Here is a 21,757-nt window from a genome sequence, read left to right as displayed (position 1 = left end):
TTGATGACATTACTGTTCTGTTTTTTAATTTATTGAAGTATATCACTCATACATAAACAATAATTGTATAGTAAAAGTTGTGAACTTACAAAACAAATAGGCATAACATCATACAGGGCTTTCATACCTCACCCTACCATCAATAATTTGCATTGTTCTAAAACATTTCTAACAAATGGTGAAAGATCACCCTCAAAATATTACTACTAACAAAAGTATCTTTCGTTTGGTGTATTTTCCCCTCAACCCACCCTAATATTGTTATTATTTGTCATCCATACATGAACATACATAAGCAATAAGTGTATAGTAAACGTTGTGAACTTACAACACAAACATGCACAACATCATACAGGAATCTCAAACATCAAACCCACCACCAACACCTTGCATTGTTGTGAGACATTTGTTACAAATTATGAAAGAATATTGTCAAAATTTTACTATTGATTATAGTCCATATCTTAACTTAAATTTCCCCTCCAACCCACCCCATCATTTTTAAAAAATATACTTTATTACAGAAGTTGTGAACTTAAACAATCATGCACATGTGCAGAATTCCCATATAACCTCCCTCCATTAACACACCACACCATGGTGGAACATTTCTTATAGATTATGAGATATCATCAAACTGTTACCACTAACCATGGTCCATAGTGTACATTTGGCACACTCTTTCCATACTCCCCTATTATCAACACAGTGCATCTTTGGCATAGAAGCGTGAATATTATGGTATTGCTGTTAACCATGGTTAATAGGTCACTCCAGTTGTATTTTTCCCATGCTTCTCCACATTCCCACCACCCTGCAGTAGTGATGTATATCTGCTCTAGCTCACAAAGGACACTCTTGCATCTGTACCATCAATCACAATTCTCATCCGCCTCTAGGTTCACTGTGTTATTCAGTCCCTGGATTATTCTCTAGCTTTCTTTGAATTGACACTTACATCCCTAGGCTAACCTTTCTAGCCACATTCCCATTTATAAACCAGCTGTTACTGTAATGTTACCATGAACTCTATACATTTCCACACTTTTGCAGTAAAGTTAATTAAAACTTCTACATGCATTAAGCTTCAGTAGTCCATCTTAGTTTTCCTCCTATCTCCTTAAAGAATCCCACACTTACTACCAGGTCTTGAAGCTATTTTCCTATATTTTCTTCTGGAAGTTTTATGTTTCTTGCTTTTATATTTAGGTTTTTGATCCATTTTGAGTTAATTTTTGTATATGGTGTGAGATAGGGGCCTTCTTTCCTCCTTTTGGCTATAGATATCCAGTTCTCTCTGCATAATTTGTTGAATGGACTATTCTGCCTGAGCTGGGTTTGACAGGCTACTTAAAGATCACTTAACCATACATGTGAGGGTCTGTTTTTGAACCGTCAGTTTGGGTCCATTGATCTCTGTGTCTTTCTTTATGCCAATACCATGCTGTTTTTACCACTGTAGCTAGGTAATATGCTTTAAAGTCTGGAATTGAGAGTCCTCCAACTTGGCTTTTCCCTTTTAAGGTATTTCTGACTATTCAGGATGCCTTACCCTTCCAAATAAATTTGATAATCATATTTTCCATTTATTTAAAAAATGCTGGTGGAATTTTACTGGGATTGCATTGAATCTGTATATCAATTTGAGTAGAATTGACATCTTATTATATTTAGTCTTCCAATCTGTGAGCATGGAATAGTCTTCCAATCATTCAGGCATTTTTAAAATTTCTTTTAACATTGAGTTGTAGTTTTCTGAATAGAAGTGCTTTACATCTTTGGTTAAGTTTATTAACAAATATTTGGGTTTTATCTGCCATATTTTATTTTCACCACTCTTCTGAGACTTTTAATTTTATAAATATAATCTTCATTTCTAAACTCTCTTCCAGGCTTCTCTCTCCTGTCTTTTCTTTTCGGGCTATAGCACACTCTTTAGTATTTCTTGCAAATACAGTCTCTTTGTTAAAAACCCTCTGTTTCTGTTTATCTGTGAATATTCTAAACTCACCCTTATTTTTGAAAGACAGTCTTCTGGATATAAGATTCTTGACTGGAAGTTTTTCTCTTGCAGTATCTTATATATATCCTACCACTGTCTTCTTGCTTCCAGGGTTACTGATGAGAAATTGGCACTTAATCTTATTGGGTATCCCTTATATGTGATGCATTGCCTTTCTCTTACTGCTCTCAGAATTCTCTTTTTGTCTTTGGCATTTGATATTCTGATAGTATGTATCTTGGAATTGGTCTGCTCGTATTTATTTGGTTGGGAGTACGCTGTGCTTCTTGGACACGGATATCTGTGTCCTTCAATAGGGTTGGGAAATTTTCTACCATTATTTCTTCAAATATTCCTTCTGCCTCTTTTTCCTTCTTTTCTCCTTCTGGAACACCCATGACACGTATGTGTTCATGTCTTTTGCTGTTGTTTAGTTCCTGATACTTTGTTCAATTTTTTTCATTCTTTTGTCTGTTCTTTATGTTTGCTTTTGGAGGCCATGTCTTCAATCCTTTCTTCTGCCTCCTCAAAGCTGTTATGTGACTCCATTGTATTTTTTTTTAAAGATTTATTTATTTATTTATTTCTCTCCCATCTCCCCCCCCCACCCCGGTTGTCTGTTCTCTGTGTCTATTTCCTGTGTCTTCTTCGTCCACTTCTGTTGTTGTCAGCGGCATGGGAATCTGTGTTTCTTTTTGTTGCGTCATCTTGTTGTGTCAGCTCTCTGTGTGTGCAGCACCATTCCTGGGCAGGCTGCACTTTCTTTCACGCTGGGCGGCTCTCCTACGGGGCACACTCCTTGCACGTGGGGCTCCCCTACGTGGGGGACACCCCTGTGTGGCACAGCACTCCTTGCGTGTTTCAGCACTGCATGTGAGCCAGCTCCACATGGGTCTAGGAGGCCCGGGGTTTGAACCTTGGACCTCCCATGTCGTAGGCGGATGCCCTATCCATTGGGCCAAGTCTCCTTCCTCAGTTTCTCTCTTTAGCTTAGTGCTTTCTTACCCTTTCTCCCTTGCTGTTTGTGTAATAGGACCCAAGGATGTAGTTGGTTCTCTAATCTATGGAGCCTCAACTGCCCATATTGCCCGAGGGAAGCTTCTCCCACCTTTCTTCTTTGCCAGGGATAGGGACAGAGCCACAGCCATGTGTAAAAATCCAAGTCATGCAGGCTTAGACTGTAGTTGTCTGAAGAGATTGATGAAATGTCATGCCCCTTTCTCGCCTGCTTGGGGTGGGGATGGAGCTGCAGGTGTGGGCAGAAGTCCATACTGCATGGGTCCAAGATGACCGCCATTGACCCAGTAGACTTCCAACTATTAAGTCTGTGCCAGCCAAATGTACTTGCAATTTCCTAGAGAGGTTGATGCAGGTCCTGCCAGTTTCCTCCATGCCAGAGGTGGGGTTGGAGATTAGGCTAGGGCTGCATACAATCTGGGTGGAAAAAAGCAGAGTCCCTATGATAGCTGTGATCTTCAGTCAGTCTGGCTTCCCCTCATGTGCGGGGAGGGGGGAGTCTAAGTGGTGGCTACCACACCCTTTCCGGCTGTTATTAGGGGTATATATTAGCCAGCCGGATTTACTATTCAGTAGCTGAAATCAATGCCCAGCTGTCTCTTCCTCCCATGTTTTTGGGAAATGGAGCTTCCAACTCCATCTACAGACTAGCTACTGAGTTGGCTTGCACTGCCAGAGTAGGATAATCAATGGTCTCAGCGGTATGGCCTATAGTTTCCTGGAGAGGCTAGTGTAGGTTCCCCTAGCCTCTTCCCTGCAGGAGGTGGGGCTGGGACTTAATCTAGACCTTCAATTTGATCTAGATGGAAAGAAGCTGGTCCCTACCAGTACTGTGATTTTCAGTCAGTTCTTCCCTTCATGCCATAGGTAGAGTTAAAATGGTTGCTATTGGCCTCATTCTGATTTGACAGTTTCAAATGTTAGCTGTTCTTTGGATTATACTTTAGCCTGTCGAATTTACTGATCAGTAGCTGAAGTTGATGCCCAACCGTCCCTCCTTCCCCATTTTTGGGAAATAGTTCTTCCAGTTCCAGCCATGGCCTAGCGCCCAAGGTGGCTTGTGCTGCCGGTCACCAGTCTCCGTGGCAACGAGTACTTACGAATCTTCTCTGCAGATGGGCAGTCCCCTCCTTCCTTTATTTCAAGGATGTTGCAGGATGCTCTTCTGGTCTTCTGGAGCCCCCAAACAGGTGCTTTCGAAAGCTCTGCGTGATTAATAACTTCCCTGGGGAAGCAGATGTGGCTCAACTGATAGAGTGTCCGCCTACCATATGGAGGGTCCAGGGTTCGATACCCAGGACCTCCTGACCTGTGCGGTGAGCTGACCCATGCACAGTGTTGCCACGCACAAGGAGTGCCATGCCATGCAGGGGTGCCCTGCATAGGGGTGCCCTGCATAGGGGTACCCCATGTGCAAGAAGTGTGCCCCGCAAGGAGAGCTGCCCCGTGTGGGAAAAAAAAAGCGCAGCCTGCTCAGGAGTGGCGCCACACACACGGAGAACTGATGCAGCAAGATGACGCAAACAAAAAGAGATGCAGTTTTCCGGTGTTGCCTAACAGTGCAAGTGGATGCAGAAGAAGACAACAGGCAGGGGGCAAGGGGAGAGAAATAAATAAAACAAATCTTTAAAAAAAAAAACAAATAACAAAAAGCAAATAACTGCCCTGTAGCAGGAGCTGCCTCTAGGAGCTCCTTTTGCTTTGAAGGTTCTAAGAAGTTTCCTTGTTTGAGTGAATCCTACTTTTGCTAATAAACCTGTGGTGGGATACTTAACATTAAGAAAAATCTTGAGTTTTTAGGTAAAATTAGAATAAGGAAGAGTCTTTAACCTTAAAAACCCTTGAAAAGTCTCTGCAGTCCCATTTAGAATCACTCTAAGTGCTGTCATTTACCTGGGTATGATTTTTTCTAGTCACCAGCATGCAGGATATTAAGAGGACTCTAGTAATTGCTCTGAATCTATTTTTCAAGGTTTTTTTTGGGTATAATCTTCAGTTTCCTTTTATGATGCTTATTAGAAAGTGTGATTCCTATGTTTTTTTACCAGTTATGGGTTAAGTGTGGCTTGAATCTACTTTAACCGTTAAAGACTGCCTGGTTTGGGTTATAAGATCATGGTTTTTGCTCAGTATGGCATTTATTATCTCATACTATTTAATTAGTATTGAGTAGGTAAGGAATTGACTTCGTTGGTTTTTTCACTTTTTAATTTTTTTATTTTTAAAAGCAGCAATAAGGTGGGGATGAAAAGAGAAAAGTAGAAAGGTAGTCCAGGTTGTTAAAGTCAGAAGTCATTTAGATCAACACTTGAAACAGGAGCAAAAAAAATCTTCCTCATGCATTGTGATTAAAAATAGATCCCATCATTTGGGGGCTTATGTATTGAGAGACTCTAGTTTTACCTTTTCCCGTCTTCCTTTTTTCCCCTTTGTATAGCTTGTTCTCTGATTTGGTTGCCAGGCTAAAATTATTCCCATAGTGATCTGGCAACTATGTTACTTGAAGTCCTCTAGCTTGATTTGTTTTGACATGTGCATCTAAAGGGAAGGGAAATATTAAATAGTTATATACCATAATGTATGACCGGCTTGAATTGGGTAATCAGGTATCTTAGTTTGCTTGGAAATACTTTACACCTGTTATTTCTATGTAATTATTAATAGCTCCCTCTTTTAATAGTGTTCTGATTTGGATGATAAATTTTATGGCCACCTTGTATATTGATAAATGACATTGATTTTCTTCAAATACCAGTCTCTAGAGTCATCAGTGATATTAACTGTATGAGGAACATTTGTCTGGTTTTCCTCCTGGGAGCTTCTCTCTTTTTAGCTTTATTGATTTAAATCTACTGTTTCTCTTCCATGACTAATTTTCATAACATATTTGTGTCACTCATCTTTTAATTCAAATTGTGATATTGAATAAATGGTTTTGGCTTTCTGGTTGGTAGAAATTCAGATTTCTGGCTAGTTCCTACTGTTTGCAGGGATGAAAGAGTGAAGAGATAGATGGGAAGGAAAGTGAAATTGGTGAGACAGAAAGCAACTACATATATTCTAAAAATACTTTAATTCTGTTTAAATTTGTAAGGCATGGTGATTTGAAGTGATTTTTTGTGCTAGCTTGCTCTGTTGCAATAAAGTTAACTTGAGAAATAAGGGATTTAACAAACAAACTAAAATACATTCAATACTAAGCAAATTTACCCTGATTCCAATTTTGTATATTCTAACGTGTAAGTCTATTTCCTTATATTAATTGCATTATATTCAGAAAATAGTGATGTGAATAATACTATATATGTTATTTCTAAATCATTAATGTTAATATTTTTAACCAAATTTACTTAACACTTCATTGACTATAAATAAACTCAAACCTGTAGAGTGAATTGGAACCAACTAGTAATAATTCTGTAATTTTTCTTTTACAGGTCATGTAATGTTTGCAGAAATAAAAATGGAGAATGGAAAGTCAAAAGGCTGTGGGACAGTCAGATTTGACTCACCAGAATCAGCTGAAAAAGCCTGCAGAATAATGAATGGCATAAAAATCAGTGGCAGAGAAATTGATGTTCGCCTGGATCGTAATGCATAATTTCAAGCCACAGTTGGAACATTCCTCCATCTGTTTTGCTGAATCTCCAAGTAAAAGTAATTTTTTAAGAAATACTGTATGCTTACAAAAGCTGTAAAAATGAACTTTTAAAACTCCCACCAGCTTTTAACAGTATAGTGTTAAAAATATACTGTAATTTTTGTTAATCTCAAGTTTGGGTTTTTAAAAACAGCAAGTCTGGTCATTCAGTTTAAATGAATGGTTATACTGTTTTTAATCAAATAAGCCATTTTCTTGTTATTGTCATAGTGGGATTTGTTTGTTCAAGTTTCCCTAACTTTTATCAATTTATTGTAAGGTAAAACATGTATTTTTCTTCCCCCCAGAACTTCTGTTTTTTTTATATATGTAGATATCCTTGAAAAGAAAGGGTCCAGACAAATTAGAATGTGATTTCAGTTAGTTTTTAATTACTTTTCTTTGGTCATAAAGAATTACTGTATCTTTTAGATCTTTACGTTTAGGATTTTTTTATTTGACTTAATGAAAAAATGGATTTTGCCTTTCTCTATCTGCCCATCACTCACATTTGCCATATAACACTACTAATATCAGTCTCCACAGCCCATTTTATTATTTCCAATAATTCCAAGTTCATATAGAATTGATAATGTAGTAAGCCCCAAATATAATAATAGGCAGACTATTCCCAACTTTCTGTCTAGTTTCCAGCCATTGAAATGAACTGCTGAAAAAAGAAAAATAATTGAAACATTTAGAGAGATGGTTATGTAAGTCAGTCCTTTGCTCTTTACTTCTATAGGAGTTGATACGTTTATAAATGCAGTTTTAATAAACCATGGAACACCTAGGCATAGCATATCAAACACGTTGGATCCCACGATGTTAGACATAGCCATATCTCCTTTGCCTGCAGAAGAAAAGCATATTGTTAAAATGTGCATAAAGATACTGTATTTTATTAATAAGTTCCATAAAAATATACACTGGATCCTTTTTTAGGTTTATTCATTTTGGAATATTGTACTAGAGCAAAAGTCTTACTGAATTTGTATTTTTTTTACTTTTTTGGGTTAGTATTTAAAGTCTGAACATTTATTTATCTAATAATCTTTATTTATTAAAGTTTTTTTCAATAAGGTATGTAGATAACTCGTTGCTTTTCATTCTGATTTAACATGGTTAGGATTTTTTCCCCTTCATTAGAGAACTTATGGGTTTTCAGAACCATCACTCACAAAACACAGGATTCCCATATACTGTCCTACCACCAACACCTTGCTTTGGTGTGGAACATTTGTTAAAATTGGTAACAGCACTTTTCTACAATTGTACTATTAATGTCCATGGTTTAACTTAGAGTTCACTGTTTGTGTAGTATAGTTCCTTGAATTAAAAAAATTTTTGTTATATATATAATTTCACATTTTCCCTTTTAATCATATTAGATACATTTTCAGTGCTGTTAATTACTTTCACAATATTGTGCTATCATCGTTACCATCCATTACCTAAACATTTCCAATATTTGAAATAGGAACCCTGTACGTTTTAAGCCGTAAGTTCCCATTCCCTATCCCTACCCTGTCCCCTATTAACCTATATGCTGAATTCTGACTCAGAGTTTTCTTATTCTGATTGTTTCAAATCACTGAGATGATACGTTATTTGTCCTTTTGTGTCTGGTTTATTTCACTCAACATGATGTCTTCAAGGTTCATCCATGTTGCATGTATTGGGACGTCAATTCCTTTTTGTGGATGAATAATATTCTGTTGTATGTATATACCACATTTTATTTATCCATTCATCGTTGATGGACATTTGGGTTATTTCCATCTTTTGGCAATTGTGAATAATGCTGCTATGTACATCAGTGTGCAGTTATCTGTTCAGGCCCCTGCTTTCAATACGTTTGGATATATACCTTGTAGGGCATTGCTAGTCATATGGTAGTTTTATACTTAGCTTTCTGAGGAACTGCCAAACTCCCTTCCATGGTAGCTGCACCATTTTACATTACCACCAGCAGTGAATGTGTCTTTCTGTTTCTCTGTATCCTCTCCAACATTTGTGATTTTCCAAATTTTAAAAGTTAATTTTTTGGTCTTTTTTTAAAAAAGATTAATGGATCACACAAAATGGTTTTCCAGTTTTTTAGTACCAGCCATTCTAATGGGTATGAAATGGTATCTCATTGTGGTTTTGATTTGCATTTCCCTGATTCTAATGACATTGAACATCTTTTCATGTGCTTTTTGACCATTTGTATATATTATTTGGTGAGATGTCTGTGTAACTCTTCGCCCATTTTTAAATTGGGTTATCTTTTTGTTATTAAGTTGAAGGATTTCTTTATAAATACTGGATATTAATCCTTTATTGGATATGTGGTTTCCAAATATTTTCTCCCATTGTGTAGGTTATCTTTTTACTTTCATGATAAAGTCCTATGAGGAAAAAAGTTTTTTATTTTAATGAAATCCCATTAATCTCTTTTTTCTTTTTTTACTTATGTTTTGGGTGTAAAGTCTAAAGAAACCATTGCCTGACACAAGGTCCTGAATACGCTTCCCTGCTGTTTTTTGTTTTTGTTTTGTTTTGTTTTGTTGTACTGGGGCCTGAGATTGAACCTGGGACCTTGTATGTAGGAAGCTGGCACTCAACCACTGAGCCACATTGGCTTCCCTGAGTTAGTTTTTTCATTTGTTTTGCGTATTGTTTTCTTCCCCCCACCCTCCCCAGGAGGCACCAAGAACCAAACCTGGGACCTCCCCGGGAGGCAGACACTCAGCTACTTGAGCCACATCTGCTCCCACTATGTTTTCTTCTAGGAGTTTTATAGCTCTGGTTCTTATATTTAGGTCTTTGATCCATTTTGAGATGGTTTTTGTTTATGGTATGAAGTGTAAGGGTCCTTTCTTTTTCTTTGCAAATGGGGATCCAATTTTCCCAGCAACATTTGTTGAAGAGACTATTCCTTCCCAGTTGAGTAGTCTTTGCTGCTACCTCAAAAATCAGTTGGCCATAAATGTGTAAGTTGATTTCTGAGCTCTCAGTTCTAGTCCATTGGTCAATATGTATGTCCTTTTGTCGGTACTATGCTGTTTGGATTACTGTGGTTTTGTAATAAGTTGTTTTTTTTTTTTTCGGCTCCCCTGTAATAAGTTTTAAGATTGGGAAGTATGTGTCTTCTAAATTCATTCTATTTCAAGAAGGCTTTAGCTCTTTGGGTTATACATTTAATAATAGACTTTTCCATTTCTGCAAAGGAGATTGTTAGACATTTGATTGAGGTTGTTTTGAATGTATAAATTGCTTTGGGTAGTATTGATAGCTTAGAGATAATTTAGTTTTCTAAATTATGAACAAGGAATATCTTTCCATTTATTTAGGTCTTCTTTAATTTCTTTAGCAATTTTCTGTAGTAGTCTACGTACAAGTCCTTTATATCCTTGTGTTAGATTTATTCCTGGATATTTGATTCCTTAAGTTGCTCTTGTTTATGGAATTTTTTTCTTGATTTTTTTATTGTTTGTATATAGAAAAAACGATGGATATTTGAGTATTAATCTTGTACCACCCACTTTGCTCAATTCATTTATTAACTCTTGGAGCTTTTTATTGTGAATTTTTCAGAATTTTCCATATATAGTATTATATCATCTGCAAACTGCAAAAATAGTTTTACTTCTTCCTTTCCAGCTTGGATGCCTTCTTTTTCTTTTTCTTGCCTAATTGTTCTGGAATGGACTTGCAGTACAGTGTTGAATAACAGTGGTGACAGTGGACCTCTTTGTCTTGTTTTTGATCTTAGAAGGAAAACTCATTCTTTCACTATTAAGTAGGATGTTAGCTGTGGGCTTTTCGTATATACTCCATATCATATTGAGGAAGTTACCTTCTATTCCTAGTTTTCTAAGTCTTTTTATCAAGATTTTGTTAAAAATGTCTTTTCTGTGTCAGTTGAGATGATTGTGTGGTTTGTTTTCTTCATTCTGTTAATGTGTTTGAGTACATTAATTTTCTTATATTGAACTAACATTGCATATCAGGGATATATCTTACTTGATTGTGGTGTATAATTTAAATATGCTGTTGGATTTGGTTTACTTGTATTTTACTGAGAATTTTTGTATTTATAGTCAGAAGAAACATTGCTGTGTAGTTTTCTTATCTTGTGGTATGTCTGTCCAGTTTTGGTTTGAGGGTGGTGGTGGCCTCATAGGGAGTGTTCCCTCCTTTTTAATTTTTTGGACGTGTCTGAGCAGAATTGGAGTTAAATCTTCTTAGAATGTTTGATATAATTCCCCTGTAAAATGGTTTGGTCCTGGGCTTTTCTTTGTTGGGATGATTTTGATTACTGATTTAGGCTGTTTAGTAGTAATTGGTTTGTTGAGTCTTCTCTTCTTGAATCAAGGTGTTGTTACTTTGAGTGTTTCTGAAAATTTGTCCATTTCATCTAGTTTGTCTGATTTATTGGCATACAGTTGTTCATAGTATCCACTTTATAGTCCTTTTTATTTCAATGGGGTTGGTAGTAATGTCCCCCTTTTCATTTCTGATTTTTGTTATTTGTATCCTCTTTTTTGTCAGTCTAGCAGATTCTATTGTGTAATTGTTTTCTGTTTTATTTATCTCCAATCTTTGATATTTCCTTCCTTCTGCTTGCTTTGAGTTTAGTTTCTTCTTTTTCTGGATTTTTAAGTTTGAGGTTAGGTCTCTGATTTGAAGTTGTTCTTTTGTAATGTAAGCATCTAGAGCTATAAATTTCCCTCTTAGTTCTGCCTTCACTGCATCCCATAAGTTTTGGTATGTTGTATGTTCATTGTCATTGGCCTCAAGATATTTCCTAATTACACTTCTGATTGCCTCTTTAACTCATTGGTTGTTTAAGAGTATGTTTAATTTTTACATATTCATGAATTTTCCCTTTCTCTGTCTGTTACTGATTTCTATCTTCATTCTTTTGTGGTCAGGGAATATAGATTTTAGGATTTCAGTAGTTTTGAGTTTTTACTGAGACTTGTTTTGTGACCCAACATGGTGTATCCTGGAGAATGATCTTTGTGTACTCAAGAAGAATGTGTATTTTGTTTTCATTGGGTTTATTATTCTATATATGTCTGTTAGGTCTAACTGGTTTATATGTAACATTCAAGTCCTATACATCCTTATTGATCTTCTGGCTAGATGTTTTATCCATTATTGAGAGTGGTATATTAAAGTCTCCTACTGTTAATGTAGAACTCTCAATTTCTCCCTTGAAATCTGTCAACATTTGCCTCATGTATTTTGGGGCTGTGCTGGTAGTTGTATATATATTTATAATTTTTATATCTACCTGTTGAATTGTCCCCTCTGTCAGTATGTAATGACCTTTATTGTTCATTGTCTCTAATAACTTTTTTACTTCAAGTCTTTTTTATCTGATATTAATGTAGCCACCCCAGCTCTCTTTTGAATACTACTCGCATGGTATATTTTTTCCATCCTTTCACCATCAACTTATGTTCTTTGACTTTAAGGTGAGTCTCTTGCAGACTGCATATAGTTGAGTCATGCTTTTTTTTTTCTTTTTATCAGTTCTGCCAATATTCGCCTTTGGACTAGGGAGTTTAATTATTTACATTTTAGCAACATTATTGATAATACAGGACTTTCTTCTTCCATTTTGCTCACCTTTTTAGTCCCTCACTTCCTTTAAATCCTACTTTAATATATGCTTGCTTTTTTGTGTTGTACCATTGAGTACCTTCTTATTTTTTATTTAGATATATTTTTCATCTGTTTTCTTTCTGGTTGCCATGGGGTTACAATTTAACATTCTACATATATAACAATTACATTTGGTTTGATAACAACTTACCTTCAGTAACATGCATATATGCTTTCCCTGCACCTCGCTGTATCCCCACCCATTTTCTTGTACTTGTTACTGCTTATATCTTAATATATTGTTTGTCCAAAACCTAGATTCATCATTGCTTTGAATGCATTTGAATTTTAGTACCTGTAGGAAATAAGAAATGATGTACCAAACATTACAGTACAATAATACTGGCGTTTATAATTACCCAAATGCTTACCTTTACTGCAGGTCTGTTTCTATGCTGTTTGCAACCACTGCCTAGTGTTCTTTGTTTCAGTTTGATGAACTCCCTTTTGCATTGCAAGAAGGTCAGGTCTAGTGGTGATGTTTTTGTTTATTTGAGGATCTCTTAATCTCTCCCTCATGTTTTGAAAGAGTCTCATTGAATATACTATCCTTGGCTGGCAGTTTTCCTTTAGCACTTCTTGTATTTCAGCCTACTGTTGTCTTGCCTCCATAGTTTCTTATGAGAAATCTGCATTCAATCTTACTGGGATTCTCTTGCATGTAACCTGTTGCTTTTCTCTTGCAACTTTCAGAACTTTCTTGTCTTTTGCATTTGGTAGTATAATCAATATATGATGGCATGTATTTTTCCTCATGTCTTTACTGTTTGGTGTGCATATTCACATCTTTTGCTAGGATTGGAAAGTTCCCTGTCATTATTTCTGTGATTATTCCTCCTGCCCCTTTCTTTTTTCTCCTTCTGAGACTCCCATAGTGCATATATTGGTGCATTTGATGGTGTCCCATGACTAGTTTTGGCTATTTTTGCTGTAGTATTTTTTCTTTCTGCTCCTTAGCCTGACTCATTTCAAACGTCTTGTCTTCTAGTTTACTGATTCTTTCTTTTGCTAGCTCCATTCTGCACTTGTAACCCTCCTGGGCTTTTTTCAGTTCATTTTTTTTGGCCTTCAACTCCCAAAAGTCTTTTTTGGTTCCTTTTTAAAATTTCTGTCTCTTTACTTAGAGTATCATATTGTTCATTCTTTGTTTTTCTCATATCCTGTAGTTCTTTCTCTGTACTTTCCTTAAGCATTTTTTAAGATCAGTAAAACCATTATGTCTGCTTTCTCTTCTTCATTGGTGTTTTCTGTATTTTTATCCTTTTCCTTTGGCTGGATCATCATTTCCTGTTTCTTTGTATTGTACTCTTATTGCACCCTGTACATTTTAATATTTTAAAGTATTATCTCTGGAGTTTCTCTCTGGGATGTCTGTTTCTTGGTGTTGTAAACAGCTGGTAATTAGATAGAGATTTTTTCAAGGTTCAACCTCTCTATCAAGAAGATCTGGACAGGGCTGAAACAGTGCCTGCCTTTGCCTTTGCCTAGGGCGGGTGGAAACAACAGCAGACCTTAGAACTGGGACCCAGCAAACTGAATTCACTCATTAAAAAATGTGATCAGAGATTGGCCTTGCACACCCTTGTTCTTGGGGAAGACGGTCTTTACATCCCTTTCTGGAACCAGCTCTTTGGCAGGGACTGAACACTGTGGTGGCCTGCCGCAGCAGTGTAGTATGGATTTTGGTAGACACTTCTTAGAGCAATTTATACTTCTTTACTGAAAATTTTCAGCCTTTTCCTTCTGCTCTTTCTTGGACAAAATAGTTGTTTCAGACAGTTCCTGCCTGTTTAATTGTTGTTTTGGTGAAAGGGCTGCATCTTGGAACTCCCTACACTGTCATCTTCTCTAGAAGTCCCCATTGGTTAAGCAAGATTTAATGCACATTTCAGATGAATATTATTTGGAGGATCAGATTTAGTGAAAATAATCTACTATTAAATAGTAAACTCCTCCTCTTGAATTACTCCTCTTTTTCCTTCAAAGTAAGTTACTGAGGAAATAATTATTTTTAAAGCTACCTTTGCTGAGGACATGTCTTCCAGGCTTGAATAATTTCCATGTGACTTCAGGAACCTGGTTCTTACCTTTCCTTGTAACCAACACACTTGTAATCGTGTCAGGTATGCTTGTTCCTGCTGCTAATAAAGTAAGGCCCATTATTGTATCTGGTATTTCTAGTGTTTCCCCTGTAATAAACACAGATATGATATGTTACAAATCTTATAGGTTCACTGAGGATTCTCTGCAGATACTTCCTCAAGTAAAAAGAAGTAATGTACATTTAGATTCCACATTCCTAGTGTGCTTATTTACATAGTTTTTAGCTAGCAAGATATTAGAAAAGATTGCTAGACACATTTATATGTATATATATACACACACACATATGTATGTGTGTGTATATATATATAAAGTAAACTTTAAAGAGATTTTAGATTACAGAAAAGTTACATTGAAAATATAAGGGATTCCCATGTACTCCATTCCTCTCACTCTGCCACATCTTCCCCTATTCATTAGATCTTAAAATAGGGTGGAACGGTTTTAATGACAGATACCTAAAGCTGCTTTTAACAGCTGCAGTTTTACCAGTGAGCAGTTTCCTTATCTGGAAGTGTGACTGTCTACTGTTAACTAATTAGGGCTATTGCTTAAGGTATTTTAATGAGGCTGACTATTCTGTCTTTAAATTTTTTTTTCTTAAAGTGGTGAGAGTTCAATGAATTATTAGCTACTTTTAAGCTGTAAATTTGTTCAGATAGTATACATTTTAAGTCCTAATTACTGATGTCCCTTAATTTAATGTGTTTTTTTGGGGGGGAGGGGATGGGGAAGCACCATAAATCTCTAAGGAAAACAAAATAGTGTTCTCATTGAGTCTAACTAGGACTCTTTATTAATAATTCTGTTAAGTTTGATGTCACTCCAACATCAAATACAATTTTGGGAAATGTATTCATTCTGGGAAACAGAACCAGAGGGATGGTAATAAAAAAAAAAAGGACTATATGTAACTGCTTTTAATGTTGTAATTGAAAGCTTGCTTTAGAATCTTTTTTCTTTTTTTGCTTAAAATGCCAATTAGAACTTAATTAGAAGATGGAATATTGATTGTTAACTTTTGTAATTTGCCTTTTCCTTGCTAGAGTTCATATATACATATATAACACTAATTTTTTCCATCTTGGGCCTGTGCTATGATCTGTTATTTGATTTTGTCCTTTTCCTATTTTTCTCCTATCAAATGTGTTCTGACTGAGAAAATATGGAGAGATTAATGTGCAAGCTAATTTGACCTTTTCATCTTCCTCACTGAAAAAAGAAACATCCTGCTTTTTGCTAGCATACTATTCTAAATCTTGCATATCAATTTGGAAAAGGCTCATGTAAGTCAGGGGTAAGCAACCTTTTTTAATAAAGGACCAGATAGACATTATTTTAGACTTTCAGGCCATAAAGTCCCTCTTACTCTGCCAGTGTAGTCTGGAAGCAGCCATAAATAATATATAAATGAATGGGCATGACTGTGTCCAGTAAAACTTTATTAAGAAAAATAGGAGGTAGGTGATTTTAGTATGCAGGCAGTGGTTTGTTGACTCCTGATAAAAGTCAATTCAGGGAAACCTTTTTTGGGAGAAATTCTTAATTTTTTGCTCTATGTTTATATTCCATTTTTTCCTTTTGGATTTAGGGTACTTTGAGACTAGAGCTGATCTGCCAAGTGATAACAGTTAAATCTTAATCATGAAGGTAGTAGAAACCTACAATGAAACTTTATATTTATTTCATTGTATGCTTGTATTGTCATATTAAAAAGCAAAGTATAGTCCAGTTGAACCGTATCCATTGTTTTCCCAAAACACTGGCTCCTTGCTCTAATAGTTTTCATTATGGAATGGAATTCAATATAAAGGGTTTATTATGGACCCCTATTCAACATGATTATTATAGTATTATAAAAAGACATCCTGTGATTTTAATTTCATTTATAAAATGATCCCTTGATCTGTACGCCTGGACTATATAATAGCAAGACTATAGTTGACATGTAATATGCTACTCAAAACTTGAATGATCTTGTTGTTTTATTGTCTTTTTGTAAAAAGCACTAATCTTTATAGTCTTGCTGAAAATGAAATTTGCTTCCTAGCTAATTCATTTTTAGTGAACATTTGCAAGAATTTGTTCTGAAATATTTCTTTTTAAATTGTGTCCTTTTTTTTTTTTTTTTAGGAGGTATGGGGGGTTGACCCAGGACCTCATACATGGGAAGCAGGCGCTTAACCTCTGAGCTATAGCCACTCCCCACTTTCTGTTTTCTTAAGATACATACCAGTTATCGTGACCATCCAAACCAAGATATATGTAAATGCAGATATCCATACTGCAGACATGAAAAATGTTAACACAAAATAGTTTTTCCAAAATTTTCTTCTACAATCTGGTGTGGTTAGAAAGAGTAATGTAATAATAGGAAGAGATAACACCCAAAAAATTATTTTTAAATCTGCTTCAGGCATGTTGAAAACACTTGGTGGATCTGTTGAGGAAAAGTTAAACAATTTTGAGTTTCCACAAATGGTGGATTAAACCATAAATGTCCATTTAGAAAGCTATATTGAAATAAATTAGCTCTGTCAGTTTTTAAAAGGCTGTTTAAAACATATGGACACCTTATTACTGACATTGCTGGCAAAAAAAATTGAGGCTGATTCAGGGCAGAAAATGTAAAATATGATACACAGCATTTCTTTGGCCTTTATATTCTTCTTGGGTCATTCACTGACTTTGTTAGAGATAACATTCATGATGTGTCAGTTTAGACATTTCTTGATTTTCTAAAATGTGGATTGTCTGCGGTAACTAACTACTTTTGGTTTTGATCTGGCTTTTATCCCTGTTATTCCAGTTGCCTGTATGTCCCAGTATTGATGATGCCTCTGACCTGCCCTTTGTGTCCATGCTTAGGGACTATAACAATTATAGCATAATCTTTTTATTAAGTTGCATAGTACATTCTAATTCTCAATGTAAGTGGTTTTTTGGTCTGTTTCATTACTTTTATTAATTCACTGAATTCAGAATTCACTACAATTTTTAGAAAGAACTTTAAGAAAATAGGAACTGAGGATATGCTCTACAATGTACAATGTAACTAACAAAACTTGAGTGTGTTCCTTTATTCAGTTTATTTTATTAACTTATTGGAAGACAAAGATAATGACAATATATTAGATAAAAATGGGAGTTCACTTTAAAATTGTTTAAAATTGCATGACATTTACAAAATAATGGGCCCCATATATTGGCTCAAGTCACATTACACCTAATTTTAGTAAGATAACTTGTAAAATAGTTTGTGAGGCCTTAGCCAGGGCCTCTAAATAATATTAGATATAATTTTAGCATAATAAAAGAATTAGGCCCAATTCTTTTGATTTTTAAAAAATAAAATCTGACTTAGAGATGCATACCTGTGGGCATCCAGTTTTTTTAAGGAGAGTCATGCTTTAATTTTAAAAAATTATTATATTAAAATTAGTTCCCTTTCTAATATTCTTAATTTAAAATTAGAATTCATTTCATACAATCATTTTATAAAATTTTTATTTTTGGCCATAGCTGAATTTGACTTCCTGCTGAACACATTTACCTATATACTTGCTACTGCTTCAAACTTGTTTGAAACGGGGCTGTTTCCTTCTTTGCTTTCCTGCAAACCAACCCTTTTCTTAAATTCCCAATTCTTACAAGTAGTATCACTATTTTCTCAGGCATGTGTGCTCAAAATCTTGGAGTTGACTTTGCCGGTTCCCTCTTTTGGTCCCAAATTGTCCCTCAGTTGCCAGCTCTTAATGATATAGGACACATTGCCTCACATCTGTTCTCTTTCATTCCCACTGTCTTTACTCTAAGCATCTACTAAATGCATCAGCTCTTGTGATAGCCTCTTACAGGCCTTCTTATCTCATCCCTTATTTCAACTCTACTATGAACATCATTTCAGGTTAATATTCCTAAAGTACAGTTCTAAGCATTTCTCTGCTCACAAACCTCAGTGACTCTTACCCTAACATTTAACTCTTCCTATCCCTTACCTTTTTTGTGCTTCCTTACTGTGTACATATTGTGCTCCAGCTGTTGTTAGTACTTCCACAGAATTTTTGTTCATATTTTCTTGGCCTTGATCCTTGAAATATACTTTACTCTTATGTCTGCAAGCTGTTATGAATTGGTCATTAACATCATTTAATCAATTAAAATCTCACCTATCATAAGATAGCTAATGCTCCCTTCTGCATGATCTTTCCTTTCTAACCATCCTCGCCAAAATTTATAAAATGTCTTTTTTATGAACCACAGTAACACTTTTTTTTATATCTTTATGGTAATTATAACTTCATATTTTGGCTGTCTTCCCTACAGTGATAAAAACCCTTAACAGTAGGAGTTGCCTCAATATCTCTGAATTTTCATGGTGCCTTCTATGTAATAAATGCATAATTAATACTTGCTGAATTAGATTCATAAGTTTTTCTAGTGAATAGAAATAGTAAGCAGGATGTAGTTATTACCTTCAGAAACCTGACTAAGACCATGTACAGTTAGAGATAGCTGGGAGTAGCCAGAATCTTCATGAAATATTCCACTGTCAGTTCTTGGTTGTCGTTGGACAGATGGTTGACCCTCATCTTCCCATCCTGCCAGTGGCTGTTGTTCAGTTCTCTCTTCCATTTCTTTGACAAGACAAGTACAGCAAGGACTGCATTTCTTTATGATATATTGGCTAATTTTAATGTCAAAACACAGCACCAAAACATATAATCCATATATCAAAAGCAGTAAAGTTCCTTCATACCTATAAATTAGAGAATTTTGTGTTTTTAAATTAAAGAAGATGAAAATCAGTTTAGAGTTGATAGGTTTTTGCAGTGACTTTCATAATTTTCTAAGAAAGCAACTAACATTTCTAGATTTTTTTTGTTGTAGATTTGTCAAAACTTGTTAAAGCATTATAAATTCACTGATAAAAGCATGACCCTGTTTTTTCTATATTTCAAAGGAAAAAAAAAGGATTATAAACTCATTGTTTTTGTTTTGTTTTGTTTTGTTATTTTGAGAAGGAAAAATGATTTATTGACGGCTGGCCGGACTTGGGAGCTTTCTGTTTCAAACCCGAGCCCATAACCTCATTGTTAATAGCAGATAACCTTACAAATGGTAGAGAGAAAAAATGCCTAGAAAATAATAGTTGGAGATTTAAAAAATAAAAGTAAAATGAATGGATGGTGTTGAGCATTTTCTACCTCAGTTTTCATCGCCAGAATACATTCTCCCCCCAAAATAATAATAGAATATAGTATTTGTTAATTTATTTCAACTGTATCTATTCACATGATCCTGTTAAATTCTCTACTACAGGTATATTCTGAATATGTTAGGCTTTGGGACTTTTGGTTCACTATACAGAGTTTTGTTTAATGATTTTAATGTAGTTGAATTTGGCTTGTATTCACAAGAAAAGGATATTCTCAAAAATAAAATTATACCTTAGGCATGAAAAACTGTTTCCAAATACTCTGATTTCCTGTTTGAAGAATTATGAAATTAGCTAATGCCATCACATTTGAACCTTGCGTTTGAATACCTTCTTAAATTTCATAGCCATTGAATCTCTGTGCCATAGCTGAAAGAATAGAGCTCTTGTTTTCCCTAGTGGAGCATTGGGTTGGATACTCAAAACTACTGCTACCCTTACCAACAGCTGATGAATCCCACAAGGATTCCTACTTTACCAAGACAGCCTATCTTTGGGGGACAGACTTAATTTCAGGATGATTCTTTTAGAAACTCTGCTCTTTGCTAGATTTTAAGTTCACTGATAGCAGGTATTATGCAGAGCTTCTGCATGGTAGTACTCCTGAGAAATGCCATTTACATTCCTTTTTTTTTTTTTTAAGATTTATTTATTTATTTAATTTCCCCCCCTACCCCCTGGTTGTCTGTTCTCGGTGTCTATTTGCTGCCTCTTGTTTCTTTGTCCGCTTCTGTTGTCGTCAGCGGCTCGGGAAGTGTGGGCGGCGCCATTCCTGGGCAGGCTGCACTTTCCCTCACACTGGGCGGCTCTCCTCACGGGCGCATTCCTTTTGCGTGGGGCTCCCCTACGCGGGGGACACCCCTGCATGGCGCGGCACTCCTCGCACGCATTAGCACTGCGCATGGGCCAGCCCCACACGGGTCAAGGAGGCCCGGGGTCTGAACCGCGGACCTCCCATGTGGTAAACGGACGCCCTAACCACTGGGCCAAGTCCGCTTCCTGCCATTTACATTTCCTTCTTTTGCAATGCACAACCTGCAAGGCTGTGTGTTTCACATTTCTTTATCCTGTAGGATGCCTGGCATAGTGATACACCTCGTAGATACCTAGTGCTTATTACTTGGAAAAAAATATCTGCCCACTCATTTTCTTGCATCATCTAGGCACAGAGATTACAAAGAAAGCAATTTAAAATATTGTACCCTGAACATTTTTCCTTAGAGCAAGAAGGCTTTAATTCCTTCTGCTAAAAGAATGTTAGCAATTTGGAGGAATTTAAAGGGGATTCCTTTATTTCCTCCATCATCTCCCCAATCTTTTGTGACTATTACCCTTTTTGACTGAGGCATGGTAATCACTAACCCAAAAGGGAAAAAAAGCTCTCAACAGGCAGCCAGAGGGAAGAAGGAAGAGTGGTGGTCTTCAGTGATAGTGAGGGGAAAAAGAAACTATGAATTGACTAAAAAGAAATTGCTAAATAGGTAGAAAAAACTATGTGGCAGTTGTGATGAAGAAGTTAGCTCAGAGACTCACTAGAAAATGGGGCAGAAGTGGCACATAACTGAGAATGACAAGTAACATTTCTGAACAAAAAATTTCTGAACCATCAGAATTTAATAAAGTCCTTCGTAGAATGGCGTCTTACATAAAAGTAGTGATTATTTCAATCTTACCAGTAAACTTGGTTGTCATATATTATGCCAAGGACTGCTGCTACACTAATTGCATATGCCACGCAATCTCTGAATAGGGGCCAACAAGATAGCCTTGAAACCTGTGAAATGATAGTTAATTTACTGTTTCCATTACAGTTTAATTTTTTTCTTCAAGTACAATGCTTAGTATAATACTAAAATTGTTTGTATATTTGTAGCTAAATATTGTTATCTTTTGCATATTGCTTAGAGAAAAGTAAAGGAATTTTAAAGAAAGGTTGTGTTTCTAAACTTACAGTCACTTTCATAAATTTGACCAAGAGCTATTTGTGGGTTAACTTTAAATTGAATACATGTTGTTTTCCTACTGATTAATAAATTTGACTGAACATATTACTACTGCCTTGCTTTTTGTTCTTGGCTATAAAAATTATATTTGTCAAGACAGTAAATTTTGTTGA

The 21,757-nt window shown here is 35.7% G+C and overlaps 2 protein-coding genes across 2 annotated transcripts in view; one reads left to right on the top strand and one right to left on the bottom strand.

Annotated features, from left to right (window-relative positions):
* Positions 1–21,692, top strand: part of MYEF2 (myelin expression factor 2) — a 52,380-nt gene extending 30,688 nt beyond the window's left edge. The window contains exon 17 of the mRNA XM_004448083.4: positions 6,457–21,692. Coding sequence (XP_004448140.1) covers positions 6,457–6,620 — 164 coding nt within the window. The 3' untranslated portion in view covers positions 6,621–21,692. The remainder of the gene's footprint in view (positions 1–6,456) is intronic.
* The window catches only part of SLC24A5 (solute carrier family 24 member 5), a 28,643-nt gene continuing 14,078 nt past the window's right edge, over positions 7,193–21,757 (bottom strand). The window contains exons 5-9 of the mRNA XM_012527760.4: positions 21,315–21,415; positions 18,899–19,182; positions 16,657–16,863; positions 14,408–14,509; positions 7,193–7,512 (exon numbers count right to left, since the gene is read on the bottom strand). Of these exons, the coding sequence (XP_012383214.3) occupies positions 7,193–7,512; positions 14,408–14,509; positions 16,657–16,863; positions 18,899–19,182; positions 21,315–21,415 (1,014 nt within the window). The remainder of the gene's footprint in view (positions 7,513–14,407; positions 14,510–16,656; positions 16,864–18,898; positions 19,183–21,314; positions 21,416–21,757) is intronic.

The sequence above is a fragment of the Dasypus novemcinctus genome, chromosome 3 (assembly GCF_030445035.2).
Source record: "Dasypus novemcinctus isolate mDasNov1 chromosome 3, mDasNov1.1.hap2, whole genome shotgun sequence".
Taxonomy (NCBI): Eukaryota; Metazoa; Chordata; class Mammalia; order Cingulata; family Dasypodidae; genus Dasypus; species Dasypus novemcinctus.
This window is presented reverse-complemented; position numbering and strand designations above follow the sequence as displayed.